Source organism: Aulostomus chinensis, chromosome 13 (genome assembly GCF_037954235.1).
Source record: "Aulostomus chinensis isolate RoL2024-O1b breed Wild chromosome 13, RoL_Achi_v1.0, whole genome shotgun sequence".
Taxonomy (NCBI): Eukaryota; Metazoa; Chordata; class Actinopteri; order Syngnathiformes; family Aulostomidae; genus Aulostomus; species Aulostomus chinensis.
Window position 1 is genome coordinate 6,637,565 of NC_141332.1, and position 19,936 is coordinate 6,657,500.

The following is a 19,936-nucleotide window of genomic DNA, read 5'->3' on the forward strand; positions in this document are numbered from 1 at the left end:
TGTGCGACTGAGTACAAAGTATGCTTAGTACGCTCTATTAGAAAATTGTCTGTATGCAGTTCGGAAGTATTTGACTTGGGACACAGCACTACTGTCCTGCTCACGCTGTTGTTTGTCATTGAAGGTGATTAAAGTCTGACCTTCCTCAACTAGAGACATGAAAAACTGAGGCTTTTAGTTTTATGATTATATTATAGGCATTATCGTGTATTATTAGGGTTACTAATCAACTTAGGTTTAATCTTTTAGAACCTTTGTCCTTGTAGAACTGATCAAATAAAGAAAACTATTTCAATCATGTATGAAGGTGTCAGTGCATAGTTAAAGGTATTGCCCCGAGGACGTGGCAGCAAGAATCCTTTTCACCTTTGAATGTCTGCGTCTTGATTTATCCAGAAAACGAACATGATTTTATTTTTTTGAATCAGTGAAATAAAAATCCGCACGATATTATCAGCAAACCTCTTAATCAGAACGATTCAGGGCAGGTGTTCCAAGGTAGTGATGTCACATGATGAGTAAAATGTACAAGATGGCTCCTCGATATCAGTGCAGCTCAGTCAGGTTTGTCGTGGGAGGCACTCAAGGTCTCTGGTTCAACAGTTTTAAAACACAGGATAGACCAAGTGTGTGTGTGTGTGGGGGGGGGGGGGGGGGGTTGTCCAAATGACCCAGTGTCCCAGTCCCATTCATTTAAATGAGGAGCGTGTCTTTGAGTTGGGAGGGGTACCTGATGCCACACTGCTTCTGACTCCATCCACCATGTGCAGCAGCGATAGAGCAGCAGCGATAGAGCAGCAGCATTGGTGGAACAACTTTATGGCAGTAACGTTACAACTGCAGCGTTAGAGCGGCAACGTTGGAGCTGCAACATTAGAATGGCAACGTTAGAGCAGCAGCATTAGAGCAGCAATGCTAGAGCAGCAATGTTAGAGCAGCAGCAACTTTAGAGCAGCAGTGTGAAAGTAGCAACATTACAACAGCAGCATTAGAGCAGCAATGCTAGAGCAGCGGCATTAAAGAGCAGCAACTTTAGAGCAGCAACTTTAGAGCAGCAATGTTAGAGCAGCAATGTTAGAGCAGCAGTGTGAAAGCAGCAATGTTAGAGCAGCGATGTTAGAGCAGCAGCAGTAGAGCAGCAACTTTAGAGCAGCCTGGCTGCAGCAACATGTTCAGTGAATTTGGACTTACAGTTTTCCTTAAACAGCCCTTTGACTGTTGGTCCTACAGACGAGCAGTGAAATCCTGTCAAGTACTACGTTTACAGTAAATACCAGCAGTACATTTATTGTTTCAGTTTTGACTCCAACTTTTGGCTTCTTGTTAATTTTGTGTTTCAACTGACAGTCACCATCACCACTTTAGCAACCAGTAATGGTTGATAATGGGGGGGTGGGGGGGGGTAAAAGGCTCCAACCAATCACTGTGCTTCCTCCCAGCTGAACATAACCAGCCCCACATCAACTGAGGAGAATTCTTAGACGCACCCCAGGACTCACACTGCCAACGCCATGTGATCAAGTGTTCACGGTGACGTTCCGCTGATTAGAAATGAAGAAAACATGGACCTGACGAATTCCTGTTGTTATTTTGTTCTTCTTCGTCTTCTCTTGCATTTTTGAAATATTCCACATTCAAACAATTTCAGCTGAGTTCATGCTCTTCCAGTGATTTCACGCTGTGCTGTTTTTCCAGCGCATCACATGGAGGCGGTGGAGGCGGTGGAGGCAGACGCTCGACCGTCTGCTTGGATCCGCAGCTGCAGCTGCAGCAGCTGTGCTTGCTCAGGGGCCCGTTCTGATTCTCGTCATGTGTTCTCTCCGTCAGCCCTGCAGCCAGGGAAAAGGATGTATTCCCTCCTTCCTCCCTGGAGCATCAGAACACCCCCAGGTCACGCAGCAAACCCCCCAGTGGGAAAACAGCCCCCAGGAAAGAGCCTCGCTGTGCAGCCAACTCCAACAGCAGCACAGCTACTCCACCTGTGGCGCTGCAGCAAACTAGCGTGCCAGTTCCTGCTGTCAGCGTCAACCAGGTTGGTTGTTAGAAGGCATAAATAACAATGATGTTCTGGTTTCCAGGAGCTTCCATTCCTCCTGCATCTGGCAGAGATGAAGACATCATAGGCGCATTCCCTTCTTCTTCTCCTAGTTTCTGGAAAATTTGTCAAAGCCATGAAACGATTCAGCATAAAACTCTGTTATTGCATGAGTGGCTCAACAGCGACTGATGCCTTTTTTTGTTCAAAAGATGGAAAATGTGAGTGAGAGTGAAACAGACAGAGAGACATAATTAATGTCCCACCCAAGAATGATGCAACACTGTGGCTTTTTTGAAGACTGGAATGTTTCATTGACTGAGAAAAACAGAGGTTTTTATTATCATGTGAAACTACAAGTACAGCACCGGCATCAGCAGGGGATTGAGCCGCACATGAAGCGCTTCCCTGGAGTTGGTCCACAATCGGCACGCTACGGTGAAACTGCATGTATTTTGCCTTTAAGTGCCCTAATAAGCGTCCTGGAGTCGCTTTTTCCTTCTGTATTCCGTCTTCGTGGCAGAAAGAGCCAGCCATGTATACTTACATGAAGCCAATGGAGGCATCAGCTACAGCACTACAGACCATATGACTGGGCTGAGGCCAGACAAGGACCTGGAGAGTTTGTAAGTGTTTCTGGACAGTTTGGCTGCTGTTAGCCATCAGTCTCCATTAGCTTCAAGCTAAATATACGTAGCTGGCTCTTCCTGCTATCTACAGTCATAAAGAAGAAATGCAGGAGGGGAAAAAACTTCTAGACACGATTAATGAGTACTTGGAAGGCAAAATAGACTTGCAGGGTGATCTATTGTTTTAAAGAACAGGATGGATGCACTGATGGACAGACCACCTGATCAAAAATGCTGGCTGTTGCCGCCACAGACCCTTAAAAGCTCAGTTTGCAATGATGGAGGTGATTGAAGCCTAAACCTTGACGACCTGTTGAACAGAGCGCCACGCTTGGACCGCAGCTGATCTCTGTGGCACCGCTGGCTTTTTTTAATATTTATTGGCTAAGAAAAAGAACACTTGTCTTTTAGAATGTCAAGCACGAGACAAGACTTTCAAATTGATGTGGAAGTGACATGCACGAGCACAACGTCAAGTCCAAACTCTAATTCTTTCCTACAGCACAAATAATGATTTCATGTCTACCTGTCAATGTGGTTTCTTTCTTTTCCAACAAAAGAAGTCTTCATGGGAACCAAACACTTCTGATTCATTCATCTTGACCTCATGAGCAGGACTTAATCATTCCAGGTTAGGAAGCAACCTCTCCTGTCGTTACTCAAGACTTGGTCTTAACCCAGAACGAAAACATGGAGGAAAAACAGCAGAGCCAACATGATGGAGCGCTGGTGCAAGTCTACAAGTCTGTCCAGGTCTGCTGCAGCTGCTCAGCACTCCTCTAGAGTCAAACCCGCATCTCTTATCGTATGTCACATCTACAATCCAATATTCATCATCCGAGGGACATTTCTGAGATACAGATGCATGAAATCCTGCAGATGCAAACATGTGACCTCACAGGTGAAGGCTCGATCACAAGCAGGATGAACCTCTGAGTGTCGCTAAGAGCCAGTTTCCTCTCTGCCAGACCAGAAACCCCATTAACACGCCAACGCCAGGCTTGCCTCTTTAACTGGAGCGGCTTAAGTTGGCCATCAGTCCGAGGCATGGCGAGTTATCGGCTCTGCTCTGATTGGCGTTGATGGCAACTCAATAAAGTGTTGTAGGAAATGATTTAACCTTGAAAAAAATACAAACGCTTGCTGAAACCAGAACCGGACAATGTGGTGCAAGTGAGACTTTTTCAGCACAGTGCTGACATGAACTGCACTCACACTGTTGTGAAGTGAAGACTTCTCCCAGCACACAGCAGAAGCTCAGGTGGAGAAGCTCCCTAATTTCGATGGAGCAGACATGAGACTGTGTGTGCTGAATTATGTGACATGTGAGTGTCACTTCGACTCAGAATTAAAGTCAGATGCTTCACACATGAGAAGAGCAAAGACACACACTGGTGTGTGTATGATATTTCCACATGCAATGACAAATATACACAGCTCAACAGCTGCTGGACGCACTGCAACAAAATACTCTTCTTTTGTTTCAGGGAGCTTCATTTTGAAGATGCTAGTTATGAATCAGAAGAGGTGGAGCGAATACAAGCAGACACAGCAATCAGCTGAGGGATGAGATGTGTAGGTCTTAAATGGACTGTTTGTCATCATTCTCTGTGAAACAGGAAAAGAAGAAGCACAGAGGGCCAAGCACCAGAATCACACCCAAGTCTCGAGAATTCATCGAAACAGATTCCTCCTCCTCCTCATCCTCCTCGGAATGCCAGTCGGACTCAGAGGAAGCCGTCAAAATGCCTGCTGCTCCGCCTCCATCCACACGCTCGGCAATCAACACACAGACTCTGTCCAACACTCACACACACACCCCCTCTCTCCCATGCCTCGGCTCCACTAGCAGCGTGGGAGAGAGGGGGCTGTTCGGGGGGAAGGGAGTGCGTGTCAAAGATGGTAGCAATGTGGCCACTAACAATAACAGTAGCAGTAGTAGTAGTAGTAGTAGTAGTAGTAGCATCAGTGGAGGTAGTAAGGGCAGCAGTAGCAGCTGTAACAACCTAAGCATCAGCAACATCAGTGGTTCATTTGGTACTTTGGTCCCTGATCCTGGAGGGTTAGGCAGTAACCTGGAGTCCCCCCCCTCCAACACAAGACAAGATTTGCCTGTCTCCCCCCTGAGGGAATACCAAGAGGTCCAGAGTCTGTGGGTGAAAATTGACCTGAGCTTGCTCAGCAGGGTGCCTGGACAGGGTCTAGGGGAAATATCTGGGGTCAGAATTCCAGAAATGGACAGTGGTGATGGAAGAGAGCGACCTAGGGAGGGGGCAGGGGTGGCAGACACAGAGAGACAGAAGCAAGAGGACAGAGAGTGGCTAGGGTTGAGGGACAGGCAGAAGACAGAAGAAAATGAGCGGTTGGTGCAGGACAGAGAGAGACAAGGTGACCGGGACAGATTAACGGAGAGGGAGAGGCAGGTAGATCGAGAGGAGCGGGAGAGGTTCGGGACAGCCGACAGGAGAGAGAAGCTATGCCAAGGTCTGGTCCTGGACACCCCCCCTGTGCAAGAGAAGAGCAATCCAAGGCTGGCCGGGAGGACGGAGAGAGGGGAGGGTGGAGGCAAACACAGGAGGCAAGCGGCTGGAAACACGATGGTGCAGACAGAGAAACACACCAGCAAGAGCAAGAGGAAGCACAAGGTGACGCTCCACATCTGTCAGTTGTCCTTGTTGCTCGTCTCAGCCGCACATACATGTCTGAAGCGTGTGTTTTGTCTTCTGTGCTGCCAGTCAGACCACAGCGAGCCGTCAGTCAACAGCAATAAGAAGCTGCGTTTGGACAAAGACTGTCAGCTCCTCCCACCCTGCATCTCTCCAATACACAACCACAAGAACAACTCAACAGAGTAAGTGCTATTTACCAGTCACCCCCCCCCCCACACACACACACACACAGTTTAGCCTCCAGAACAGAAAGAGCAAAGAAGAGTTGATGATAGGGTTGTGAGGTCATGTGTGTATGAGAGCAATATCAGACCCCATCGCAGGCAGGTTCATCTCTGCGCTCACATGATGATGTAGCCATCTTCATTTTTGCTGCATATTAGATTATTTTGTTATCTACTTCCGTTTCAGAAGTCGTCGTCGTCCTTTACTCAGCAGCTTGCTCTGGGAGAGACCTCAGAGGAAGGGAAGACTTATAAACCTGGAGCCGCTCGAACAGGGTCTACTGTCTGAGTCTCAGGGTGATTGGTTTGATCCTTTAAAGCTAATGTTTGGAAGCTATCGATAGATTATAGCTTAGCATAGATCATTGCAGAGTAGCTAAAGCATCATATGTTCCGTTTGGGGAACAACTGGGTAAAGAGGAGAAAGCAGTTAAAACAATGTTTCACACATAAAGTAGAGATGCTGGAATATTTTGGAGCAACGTACAACCTGCGCTACGTCCAAGAGATGAGGAACACTGCAGCCCCGGAGCAGCCGGTCGGCTCCACGGATCCACCCACGCCAAGCGGTTAGAGCTGCTTGACTGGTGAGGACTCACGTCTGCCTTCTGAACTCTCCCTCTCTGTGTGACAGTGCCAACGTCTCTGCTATGTAAATATGCTTCAGTACTTTTCCAGCTGTGCGTAGCTGCTCCATCAACGCCTACCGACACGACTCAGTAGCCGAAGATGTCCCCGAGAAGATGTTCCCATTTTGAAATAAAAGCTGTAGCGTTGTAGATCGCTAACAAAGATGGAACAGATTAAAAACATTGATCAACGATAGCTGGAAGTCATTTTGTCCTGAAGCTGGAATCGAAAGACAAAATTCAGAATAAGCGAAGGGGGGGGGGGGTGGAATAAAGTGCGCTCTGAGCATGCTCAGCAGAGAATGAAGGCTTCAGGTTCTCTTCTACTGAACAAGCTGGTGCTGGTCGTCTCTGCTTGAAGGGTGCTCAAGGTTCCTGACTACACTTGTTCGCACACAATGATTCCAATAGAGGGATTTTTTTTTTTTTGATGTCGTGGTTCAAAAGAAGAGTTAATTCATCGTTGAATCTGGATCAGTCTCAATTCGTCTGATTCTGCTGGTTCCATAGTTTGTAGTCATGTGCAGCACTCAGGGACCAACTCCAGACCTCCCTGAGAACCAACATGAGCTAATATACATGTTTGTTGATGGTGGGGAACCTGGAGGGAACTCACGCTGACATGGGAGAACACACAAACACACAGAATACAGCAGGAGGAGGAATGACTGAAAGTGAGAAACTATCTCAGGTCAGCTCTCTCGCCTTGGCTCTTCCTCTGGTTCTTACTCCTCTGACTGACACGCACTGACGGAGGTCATCACACCTGCAGGATACACACTTCTAGAAAGATTTGAAAATTGGAACATGCTGATAAAGTCACTGAAGAGGAAGCATAATTCACTCTGTGACACAGCAATAACACCAGAATATCGTGAATTTAAGCTTTCTGTGTAAATTATTAAGAGACTGAGCTGGCTGTCTCTATAAATAAGCCTCATCGCGACAGCTACAGAGGAAACACTTTTATAGAAGCTCTTGCGTCTGCAGCAGGGAAAGGTGACCTGGAGTTGAACCTGTGACACTGGAAGCTTCAGTCTGTTTGTCACACAGTAGGCTTTTTATGGAAGATGTAAAGTGGATGATGTGATTGTGCAGCTCAGACACATTCAGTCTGTGGTGACACATGCGATCATCCTGCTGAGGTCGGTGAGGACACTCACAACGACAGATATCAGACGTTTCATTGACTTTGTTTAGAATTTGGTGGTTTGTATTTTCAGCCACTGACGTGTGTGTGTTGTAGCAGGGCTGAGTGTTGGCCAGGAGATTTTATATCATCCCTGACAGAGCTCCTAGTCCCCTATGATCCAGCTAGAACCCTTCACTCCCAGGATGCAGGGTTCCTGCTGGTTCCTAGAGTTCTAACAGTAGAATGGAGCCAGAGCCTTCAGCTATCAGGTTCCCCTCCTGTGGAACCGTCTCCCAGTTTCAGTCCAGGACCCAGACCCCCTCTCTAGGTTTAAGAGCAGACTTAAGACCTCCTTGTTGATCAGGCTTATAGTCAGGACTGCTTAGGCTGGCCCTTAGATCTGCTGCTATAGGCTCAGACTGCTGGGATCTCCCATGATGCACTGGGCTTCTCTCTCCTCCTCCTGTACTCGTATGTGTTGAAACAGGTGGGGAGAACTACCAAGAAGCAGGTGCGACGAGACGAGGGAAGATTACCATCCCCTGAACAAATCTGGGACAGGATCACCCTGATACCCACATCAGAGGCATTGACCTTGACTATAAACTGGTCCGGGTGTGTGAGCACAGGTGCTGAGGTGAAATTCTTTGAAGCGGATGAAGACCTTCTCACAATCTGTGGACCAGATAAAGTCATGATGAGGGATGAAGTTATGTAAGGGGGCTGCTACGATACTGTAATTCCTCATAAATTTTCAGTAAAAGTTAGCAAAACCAAGAAACCTCTGAACCCCTTTGTGAATGGGTCATGGCCCACTCTGCAACTGCAGAAACCATCCGGATCCCCCCGCAGTAAGCACAAACCCTAGGAAGCAGACTGAGGGTTTGTGGAACTCACTTTCCCGCCTTAACGTACAACTGGTTGTTGAGCAATCGCTCAAATACTTGATGAGTGTGGGTCTCCTCATCGGGGGAAAAGACCAGGATGTCATCTAGGTAGACAAGCATGAAGATGTTCAGCATAACCCGAAGGATGTCATTAACCAGATTTTTAAAAAACTGCAGGAGTGTTGGCTAAACCAATAGGTATGACCAGATACTGGTGATGATGTGACCGGTCGGAGTGTTGAAGGTGGTCTTGCATTTGTCCCCCTCCTTAATCCAGACGAGGTGAGAGGCACTACGGAAGTCTAGTTTGGTGAATACCTTGGCTCCTTCCAGGAGCTCGAAGGGTTAGGGTTAGGGTTAGGGTCATTTAGTCCCTGGTAATCCATACAGGGAAGCAGAGACGTCCTTTTTTTTCCACAAAGAAAAAACGTGCTACCACAGGCAAGGAAGTCAGGCGAATTATCCCAGCGGCGAGAGACACCTGGGTGTAGTCCTCCATGGCTTGTCGCTCTGGGGAGGAGAGAGTACATTTTACCCCTAGGCAGGGTGGCTCCAGGGAATAAGTGAGTACTGCAATCATAAGGGCGGTGAGGAGGCATGGATTTTGCCATAGCCTTGCTAAGGACAGGGGCTAAATTGTGGTAACAGGTGGGAACTCCTGATAAATCAGGATCCTCGGGAGCTGTTACAAGTTGGGAAGAGAAGCAGGACTGGTAACAGCCCTGGCCCCACGAAGTAATTTGACCCTTGACCCAGTCAAAATTGGAGTTATGCTTAGTGAGCCAAGGGTGCCGTAGAATAGCCAAATGGGACATAGGAGGGAAAAATGTAAAAACTGATAGTCTGTGTGATTATCCGGAAATGTGACCTTAACTGACTAGGTGCGTTGAGTTATTTTACCCTAGGACTGCCATCAGCCACAATAACCTCTAGGGGGGCGTTGTAGTCAGAGCTGGCTCAGGCCCGGACTCCAAGTGAGAGAGAGATTCATGAGGTTCGTACTCAGCCAGAATCGATAAAAATTGGTACATGCATAGTAGCTGCGTAGAATTTAACTTTGAGTTTATAATGTGCAGGGTTGAGTAAGGCAATGTTCTCACCCACCTTTAAGTGTGGCTTCGGACCGTATCTGGTGGTCTTGACATGACAGTCAACAACCTGGTGTCCCAACTGCCCGCAGTAATAACAACAACCGTCCCTCTTCCTGCCAAGACTTTCCTCACAAGGGAGACGGGTGTTTCCCAGCTGCATGGGTTCCTCAGCAGCAGCAGCAGCAGGTCGGTCCAACCAGACAGGCGAACAACTCCGCCAACTTTGGCAAGGCGAAGAGCGTGCAGGAAGACGACCCCAGTCCTGATTTTGTTCAACAACCTTCTTTTCAGTCTTGATGGTGAGAGTAATGAGCGAGTCCAAATCTTTGGGTAAGTCTGTGGAAATCAGATGATCCCTGATGCTACATGACAGTCCTTGAAAAAACTCATCAGCTAAGGCAGCAGCATTGCAGCTGCTTTCAGTAGCTAATTTGTGAAAATCAATAGCATCGTCCACCACCTTGTCTTAGAGTCTTGTCCTGACATGGAGTACTGAAAGATTCCATCGCCCTGGTGACGTTGGCAAGGCTCCACTCTGCGGTCACCTGTGCGCGTCCAGACAGGTGAGGGATGATGAAAGTGATCTCAGAGCACTCAGTGGGGAAGACCACAACCTGTAGTTCAAAATTCCTCACACTGCATGAGGAAGGGCTTCAGGTCACCGAGAATCCCTGAGGGCGAGCTGGCTGTGGGCAAGGCGCTGCAGCTGAAACAGGTGGCGGAGCAACAGCGGCCATGACAGGAGAAGAATCTGGTTCTGCGTTCAGCACAGCCGCAGCAGAGGCAGCACTGTCCAGCTTCTCCAGAAGCATACTAACCTGTGAGCCCAGATTTAGCATTGAGTCCTACCATGAGTAAAGGTCTCTCAGACTTGAATACAGAGTTACAAGCCATTGCCCGTGCCAAGCCAGCTTTGATCTTGTGTTCGGAGGGCATTACGAACCAGATCTGTGTCAGCTGCGTCCATTTTGGCCAGTTTGTTCTGTCAGAGGGACCAGGCACAGAACAGGTGGACACAAATGCACAACGCACATCGGGTTGAGACAAGAGGGCAAGTTTATTCCAGTCAGGGTTCGGTGCTCAGGTAGTCAGTGCAGGGATGCAGGCAAAGGTATCCGAAGGGTTGAGAGGCAAAACATAAGGTTGAAAAACTAACAAGGTCAAACACAAGCAGACTATAGCTGTGATTAACGCAATGAAGGAAAGCTGGGACAAGGACCGTGAAGTACAACCAACTGGCGATGAGACAGTGAGAGACACGAGGTTAAATGCAAGAGGTAATCAAGGAGGATGGGAAACAGGTGGAAAGAACAATTAGGAAGCAGGAAGCGAGAAGGCAAAAGGGCGTGCAGGAGGGGACTCTGTAACAGAGACAAAGGGTCAGTGACTTCAAAACATGAAGGACAAGACATAAAACATGAGATGTGCAGAAAAGAACGCATATTACGCGCATCAAACTTGACTTATTCTACTCGTTACTGGTTTGTTTTTAAAACCATAGTGCTGCTCTAATGTCATCAAGCATGACGGTCCGTTCTCTGGTGGAGACATGGGCAGGTGACAGGAGGCCGTGCAGCGTGTTGATGCTGGGGGCAATAAAAGATCAATCCAGCATTGTATTGCTGTATTGACTTTATTGAACAGCCTTTAATCTGAAAGCCAGAAAACATCAGAAGTAACTTTGGTCATTGCAGATAGAAGAATATTTGGAAGGTGTTCTGTGGTCGCTGTGTGCTATGAGGTTGTAAGATTCTTAACTTATTATCCTCTTAAAAGGACTATGAGACCTCTCTCTCTGTCTCTTGCTTGCGTGCACGCACACATGCACACCTCAGCAACTACACAAATGCACGTAAATTAGCATAGTCATACACACTTTTACACATTAATTATTCTGTACACAGACTACACACACACACACACACACACACAGACTCAGCAGCTAATTAGTCTTTGTCTCACTGGTTTTGTATATTATCACTAATGTCTGGGCCTGGGGGGCTGTTCTGCGAGCTCAGCAACTTTCTCGCTGCATCAAACCCCCAGAGTTTCCTGGGAGAGGAAAAACATAAAAATATTATCTGTTGTGTTGCAAACAATATGAGTCACAAGAGCTCCAATAAGGCAACAGAGGGACTAATCATCTGCACTCTACCAGAGAAGGAAGAAGAGCAACAATTTAAGAAGGAAAATATCATTCAGCAACTGCAAATGAACAGCCAGACCGTCAGCACTGCGTGAACAAAAGGGATTCATATGCCAGATGTTTGGCTTGTTGTTATACAAGCACTTTTGTGAAAATATTATGATGAAAATGTTAGAAATCTAAAGCCAAAACTGGTCAGTTGGACTGCTCACTCCTCCTCAGTAGCTACAGTGACAAGATGAATCTCGCTGACTTTAATCCTCCTCTGCCCCCAAAATAAACACAGAAGGAAATGCAAACTTGATGCGGTCAATCAAACCTGCAGGAGGCAGACGAGACCCACCAATGCCAACCTATAACACCACCCGAGACAAACAAACACCTGGAAGACAAACAAACACCCTAGAAGGCAAACAGCCCAATAGACAAACAACACCCCAGTTGACAAACAACACCCCAGTAGACAAACACCCCAATAGACAAACAAACACCCCAATAGACAAACACCCCAATAGACAAACAAACACCCTAGAAGACAAACAAACACCCAGTTGACAAACAAATACCCCAATAGACAAACACAACTAGAAGGCAAACACCCCAATAGACAAACAACACCCAAGTAGACAAACAAACACCCCAATACACAAACAAACACCCCAGTAGACAAACAAACACCCCAGTAGAAAAACAACACCCCAGTAGACAAACACCCCAATACACAAACAAACACCCCAATACACAAACAAACACCCCAGTAGACAAACAAACACCCCAATAGACAAACAAACACCCCAGAAGACAAACAACACCCCAGTAGACAAACACCCCAATACACAAACAAACACCCCAGTAGACAAACAACAGCCCAATACATGAACAAACACCCCAGTAGAAAAACAACACCCCAGTAGACAAACACCCCAATACACAAACAAACACCCCAATACACAAACAAACACCCCAGTAGACAAACAAACACCCCAATAGACAAACAAACACCCCAGAAGACAAACAACACCCCAGTAGACAAACACCCCAATACACAAACAAACACCCCAGTAGACAAACAACAGCCCAATACATGAACAAACACCCCAGTAGACAAACAAACACCCCAGTAGACAAACAACACCCCAGTAGACAAACAAACACCCCAGTAGACAAACAAACACCCCAGTAGACAAACAACACCCCAGTCGACAAACAAACACCCCAGTCGACAAACAAACACCCCAGTAGACAAACAAACACCCCTGTAGACAAACAAACACCCCAGTAGACAAACACCCCAGTAGACAAACAAACACCCCTGTAGACAAGACTCTACCCCACCATTTTTTTTAAAGGAGCAATAATTGTTATATGTGTTTTTGTGTGCGCAAGCTTGTGTGTGTGTTTCAAATTTAATGAATGTAGGACTACAGAAAAATATGGTCCGTTATCTCAGTTTTAGTGGTATAAAGCTGTGATTAGTACTTGTACCACCAGGGTCAGTGTACACAGTACAAATCCGTGGTATCGTCTCAGAATCTTCTACAATTCTACAATTCTACAATTTCATTTAGCAGACGATTTTGTCCAAAGCAACGTACAACACAAGCAAGAATTTAGACTTAATTAAGGAAAAGTCCATAGGAAGCGCAAAAGTGCTTCAGTTGTGATTTGGTCACAGGTACTGCCATCTAGTGGCAGAAGAAGTGTCGCCCTCCCCCTCCCTTTTTTTTTTAAATTTTTGACATCTTCCAACTGTGATTTATCTATTTCTTGTTCTGAGGAAACTTGCTCCTTCTCTTCCTCTGATTGGCTCCGCCCATCTCACGCCACACACGTCACCACAGATAACTTACCAGTCAGAGGCAGAGTGAGGCTGAAGTGGGTCCTCTGAGGACCTGTATGCAGGTGCCCCCCCAGCTCCAAAATTACAGAACCGCACGTGTTGCCTACATTGTTCCGTCATGGATGAATGCTGTAACAACTGCCACTAATGTGAAGGTGCTATTTTCTGTCTTGGTGTGCGTGTTCAGCAGCTCTCTGACCAGGAAGCAGTCCCGACGGCGTGCTGAGAAACTGCTCCCACCCCTCCTGTCCCCACTCTCGGATGAAGCCCCCCAGAAACGCACATGTGAAGGCAGTTCCTCGCTCGGCCAGGAGGGCGGCACTATGAGGATGCTGCCGTCCTCCTCCTCCTCCTCTTCTTCCTCCTCCTCCTCCTCCACACACAGACACAGGAGAGGGGACAGCAAGACCTCGTCCCACACCAGGAACGTGAGTGTAAGTGGGACTCGACACTGAGACCAAAAGACACAACTTTCCTTGAACTTGTTTGAACCATTTGCCCTGCTGTCACACGGAACCATATGTTTCTGTCTGGTGGGCATGGACACAAAACCCCGCAGCAACCAAACCATGGTGAGCAGCGGCAGCACACCTGTGGCCATAAAAAAATGGCACAAAGAGTGTAAAAAATACAATAGTCTATATTTGTGATGGCAATGGAATACTGGATCACCCTCGTGCCAATTGGTCACGATATGTTGGACGACTTGACTTGGACTGGACGCTGAAGACTAGAGACCTTTGACTTCTCCGCAACTGATGTGATAACTTGACAAGTGCATCCCTCTGGTGTATTATTGGCTCTGGTGCAGTAGCACAGTTCCACATAGAGCAGCGGTGCAGAAGGAAAACACATGACACAAATGCATTAAATCAAATTAAAAAACATTGCAATAAATATCAAGAAATTAAACAATAAGAGAAAACAAATGATGCTTCCAAACATTCTGCTACTGTCAATGACAGATTTAGTTGCACCCTAATACAATATCAATGGCTCTCCTCTACAGGAAGCCGATCCCCATGATGAGAAGCCCTGTGGAGACAGTTACCATGCCAATGGCCAATCAGACTCGGAGGCATGGTCAGAAACACTGCTGGAACCTGCGGAGCCTCCCAGGCCAAGGCTGTCATTCAGTGACACGTAAGTAGAGTCGCTTGACCCACATTCACGCCCACCAGCGTAGTTGCTAGGAGTCACCGCTCCTCGTCACCGCTCCTCGTCTTGAGATTTTTTCAGTTCAGAGAGCATTTGGGTCCTAATCATCGTCCCCGTTGTTCATTTGGGTCTGGTAGTTAAAAGACAGGAGCCTCTTTAAATGGACGAGTGTCTCCTTCACTCGTCTGAATATGGGAGATGATTCATCTAAGTGAAAATCTCTGTGTGAGTGCCCCCCTTAGCAAGACTGATAGCAGCAGAAATACTTCCCAGAAGTTATTGTTAGTCAGCATAAAATGGCTTGTAATCACCAGAAACTCCCTTTCAACATGGTGGCTCCATGACAGCTGGCGAGCGGCGAGTGGTGCACGGCTTCTCCAATTTGTGATGAAGGATGGAAAGTTTGAAAGTCTCGTCACCCTGTGTCAAGGGGAGAAACAGTCACGTTATTGAATGTTGAGATTTGTGGTAGTTCACCTCTCTAACGTCTCTCAAACGTGTCTGTGGGCACAAGCAGCTCAGAATATCTGCTGCTGCTTCATGGAAGAACCAACGAAGGTTTGCAGTTCTGTCCAGCTGAGTGTGGGCTGAGACTCCTCCGAAAGGGTCCTCTACATAAATGCTGCCAGGCAGCGCTCCCACCAGCGGGGGATCCACCCCGCGAGGGAGCGCTGCCACTGTTCTACCAGAAAGGGTGTTGTGCCTCTTCAAGTCCTGACAAACAGGGTTGTTCTTCACCGCTGCATCACTTCAGTGACTCGTGCTGACACATGCGTGAATGCAGCATCACATGGAAGGAAGTAAAGCCTGATGGCTACTAGAAGTCCTTGCTCCTGACGCCTATTGTCTACCTCTTGTAACTGTCAATCATCACATTGGGAAAGACTTCTATGCAAGAGGCACTTAGTCGGTGTCAGGAGCAAGGAATGAGTCATGGCCGTCATGCTTTACCTCTGGCTGGTGCACGACATCAAGAGTGGAAATGAGAGAGACCAGATCAGGAATGAGGCCTGTTCCTTTAGAATGATTCCATGAAGAGCCTTCCAACGCTCTGTGAGGGAGAGCCCGACTGTCTGAACAGCCGCCAGCCTCCATCCGGCTGGTTCTGGTGCACCTGCTACCAGGGGACACTGAGTACTGGTGCTGGATTTGGGATGGAACATCTTTTACTCTTATTAGTAGTTTACCCCCTCATGAGTTCACGGTGACCACGAGTGGGCTCTCACTGCTGGGGGAGGAGCTTCCTCTGTCCTGAGCGATCGGTGAATGATGAGCCACCATCACCACAGAGAAGCTGCTAGCATTTCACATTAGAAGTGTTAGTTCATGCGTAGTTAACCTTTACGAACTAATAGTGTTCCTGTTTACCTCACAGGTTAGTTAAAGAAAACGCCAAGGCGCACAAAGTGCATGAATAAAGGCTTGGTTACTTGAACTGATACATGCTCAGTGCTCATCCATGGATAAGCATTGTGGATGTGTCTTTATGTAAAGTTTGACCGCGAAGCAAAACAACTTTTTTACTTGAGTTCCTTCTTTAAAAGCAGTAACGATGCTGCACGGCGTGACCCAGACCGGCTGGGCCTGAGCCCACGATGCATTTGGATGCTTCACACGTGGTGGCCCCACAACCACCCCTCAAGCGTCCTCATTCTAACCGGCCGGACTGGTCAGATGTGTCGGCTCTGTGTGTCTCACTCTCGTTGTTCTGTTTGCTGCTGTCTTCCGTCCAGAGTCCACAGTGCTGACCACTACATGCAGGAGGCCAAGAGGCTGAAGCACAAGGCTGATGCTCTGGTACGCTCCTGCAGTCACAGGTTACACACACACACACACACACACACACACACACACACACACACACACACAACTCCATCATCACAGGCATGCATGAAGAAACGACAGACACACAAAGACAGCAAGGACAAAGCAACACTACTGACATCTACAGACTTGAGCTTTGTTTGTCTGTCAAAGGAATGTCCTAATATGGGTAGCTGCACAGTCCCGTGTGTGTGTGTGTGTGTGTGTGTGTGTGTGTGTGTGTGTGTGTGTGTGTGTGTGTGTGTGTGTGAGATATCAAGGACTGTACTGTATAAATTGTGTTATTTATTGCACCATTTGTCTCCAAAGGAACATCACATTCAAGGACTGATGATGTCTGCAGGATTATCCATTATCAGAAGATAATCTGATCCCTCTGAACAATGAAACAAGCTTTGTTCATCTTCTTATTTATCTTGTGTTGGTGTGTTGTTTCCTCCGATTTATCCGGGGATTAGCATTTTAGCGAGAGATTATTCAAAGACAAGATTGTGTGCGTCAATGCTGCTAAGACATTGCATGCACACTTTCTTCTTCCTCTTTCTCTTTATGGCCCTTCTTTTTGCCATTCGTCTCTTTCTCTTTCTCCTGCTGCAGATGGATAAATTTGGTAAAGCGGTGAACTATGCAGACGGCGCCCTCTCTTTTATTGAGTGTGGAAATGCGATGGAGCGAGATCCACTCGAGGCCAAATCACCATATACGATGTACTCGGAAACTGTGGAGCTCATCAGGTACGAAAGGTTGAAAGAAGCTGCTCTGACTTGATATTCGACAAACAATGTCCTTCAGTAGAATTACAGGGAAGGATGGAGCGTGACATGAAGGAGACGCACGTCAAATCATCTCATCAGTCCGTATTCATGGAGCGTTGTGGGAGAGATGCTGTCGTCCCACCCTAAAGCTGCCTGGAGCCTGTGGCCCTCCAGCAGACAGAACCAGAGTAACGGTGACTGGGAGACGTGCCGTATCCTCCTCTGGGCCGTGTGTGTCTCAGTCTTTACACACAGGCGCTACAGGTGGCGCTCTAAATACATCTCACACCTGCTCACTGACCCGTCCGCCCTCCTAGATCATCAGGCTCTGGGCTCCTAGCCGGACCCATAGTCAGATCTGGGTCTGGTGGGTGCACTGACTGACTGACCTGAGATCGATCTGCCAGGAGTGTGACTTCATACCCAACACAGAAAGAAGAGTCTAAGAAAAAATAATGAGTGTGCGCCTCCTCCTCAGAAAAATGGTTATTGCCAAAGAATTCCTACTAAACTATTGTTTTATTTACTCCGGTAAGACCGCAGCCCTGCTGAAGGACCTGATCTGGAGTCAGTTCCTCTGACTAGGACGATCATTAGGAACATGTTTGGCAATGGAACTTGGATCTGCTCCCAAATGTAAATGCGTCTTGTGTGGCTTCAACCCTCCAACCAAGTCTGGTGAAAAGCAGCCCCGTAGGTTTCGTGTAATCCCGCCAACAGACGGACACACGAATGAAGGAGGTGATGGCGTCTTCTAAAAATAAGCAGGGAGTGTCGCCGCGGTGTGTTAGATGAAGTTCTCTGCCCACAAAGTGACAGTTGTGCTCATCTTAATCGGTAGAGCGGCAGAGATCTTGTCTGTGGCGCCTGGCTGTCCTGCAGGGCTGCTAATGAGAGCAGTTTACTGGTGTTGCATCACAGCCTCCTGCTGTTCGTCACTCAGAACTGCCAGGGTGCAAAGTCATTAAGTCCAACTTTACGAGAGCAAACTGAGAATAACAAACGACCTGAACCTCTGAGAGTAGACAGGTTGACAGCAGGCTGCTGTAGAGGGACGCGCTCTCTCAACTGAAGGACTGCAGTTCAAGCTCGGGTGTCTGCAGCCATCCATCCTGGTGAAGTGTCCTTGAGCAAGACACAGGATGTTTAGCCGCAGCAGGGAACTCTGGCACGGACCAGGAGGAAGGACACGCTTGCTCATACGGAGATCAATAAAATGTAAAGGTGTAATTCCTCTCCCATGACTCACCTGTCACTGCTGAGTTTCATTCTGAATGATTAAGCACCTCGTATGCATCAGACAGTGGCGATCAGGTCAGGAGGGTGGGAGGAGCCAGCTGACCCTGCTAATTCCTGATCAATAACCAAAAGAGGGATGCATCCTTCCACGCTCCTGCGTCACCTGCGGGCGCCTCGGCAGGGTGGATGGGTGTGTTCCATGTTCTGAATGATGTGGATCAGACGTGTTGACAGTCACATGTTCACTCGAGTGTGTGTCCTCCTCAGGTACGCCATGAGGTTGAAGAACTTCGCCGGCCATTCAGCCTCCGTCCCCGAGAAGAAGCTGGCGGTGCTGTGGTAGGCTCCTCCCCTCGTGTGTGTCTACAGTCTACAGAGCATATAAGGACCGACGTAGGGACGAGTCCTCCCAGGCAGACGCGCTCCTCTCCCTCACCATCACATGGAGGGCATTGCTTTAGGCTCGCCACAAACACCCGGGACTCGAAGATGAACTCAAAAGATTTTGGTGGTCATAGTGTCAGAGGTCAAGGTCACTATGACCTGGACACTTTGTGGAGGCGAGGAACTGCAACTCAGCATTTCTAGTTCTTATTGTTAAGTCTTTATTTTGACCTGTGCTCTCACTCTGACCTTTAAATAAGTGCTGACTGCAGCTGTGTGTGAGATTATAGGCTGGCGTCAGGGGCTGCAACAGGAGGGTTACAGCGAGCAAACAAACTGAGAACTGATCCACTCTGAGCAGACCAGGTCACACCTCCACACCCAGGCCACCCGCACAGCCGTCAGAGGAGCATCTGAACTGCTGCTGCTTCCATCAGATGTCATCCTGATGTGATGGCCATTAAATGTCAGGAACATTGCTGAAATAATAGCATTTTATGAAGTCCTATTCGGCAGCTAACAACTTTTTAAATGCTTGTTGTCTTGGTGGAATTTGGAATGAAGCAGCTCAGTCTGACGCGATGTCATTCTGGTGGAAGTGTTAGAACTTTCCAGTTTTGTTGGGTTACTGCAGTTTCTAGGTTTGTATCAACAGTAGGACTGCAGTTCTTGGCTTGGACCTGTACTGTTCCATGTACTCTTCTAGTATGGTGTAGTATTTGTGGTAGTGATGAGAGTTAGCACGTTCAGCGTTGGTGTCCAGGACGTCTCAGAGAGGAGATGAATGACCGCTGCAGAAAGAGCCAGTAGAAGATCAACACGGAGGGTTTTGAACTTTGAATCATGCAAAGCGTCGCTTGCGGAGACTCAGATAGAAAGTATCCAACTGGAAATGGTACGATAGCTTTCCTTTAGAGAGACTTTGAACAGAGGATTCATCTCTTCCTCTTAATACTTTTGTTTCCATAGTAACCGCTGTCTGTCTCTGCTGTATCTGAGGATGTTCCATCTGAAGAAAGACCACGCTGTCAAGTACTCACGGTCGCTCATGGAGTATTTCAAGGTAACAGAGGCACACACACACACGCACTTGGATGGGGCTTCACTTCCTTCCTCTCTAATTTTCTCTCTCTGGAGTTGGAAACATGCAAAGCCAATTACAATCACTCAAATAATGTTCATTTTCATTTTCATGGTGCCTGTGCATTAATTTTGCATGAGGTTATTAAAACCCATTCTTTCTCTTTGATATGAACGTGTTAATTAGCTCCATCAATCACCAGAGTGGATTGTT

At 47.5% G+C, this 19,936-nt stretch overlaps 1 protein-coding gene across 3 annotated transcripts in view; it reads left to right on the forward strand.

Moving 5' to 3' along the window:
• aff2 (AF4/FMR2 family, member 2) overlaps positions 1–19,936 on the forward strand; it is a 137,525-nt gene that overhangs the window by 111,356 nt on the left and 6,233 nt on the right. Inside the window, exons 15-23 of one of the 3 annotated variants that reach the window (XM_086222848.1) lie at positions 1,828–2,032; positions 4,284–5,309; positions 5,400–5,515; positions 13,470–13,716; positions 14,292–14,425; positions 16,174–16,237; positions 16,862–16,998; positions 18,526–18,597; positions 19,612–19,705. In XM_086222848.1, coding sequence (XP_086078974.1) covers positions 1,828–2,032; positions 4,284–5,309; positions 5,400–5,515; positions 13,470–13,716; positions 14,292–14,425; positions 16,174–16,237; positions 16,862–16,998; positions 18,526–18,597; positions 19,612–19,705 — 2,095 coding nt within the window. The remainder of the gene's footprint in view (positions 1–1,827; positions 2,033–4,283; positions 5,310–5,399; positions 5,516–13,469; positions 13,717–14,291; positions 14,426–16,173; positions 16,238–16,861; positions 16,999–18,525; positions 18,598–19,611; positions 19,706–19,936) is intronic. The other 2 variants (XM_086222850.1, XM_086222849.1) reach the window with 2 other exon arrangements.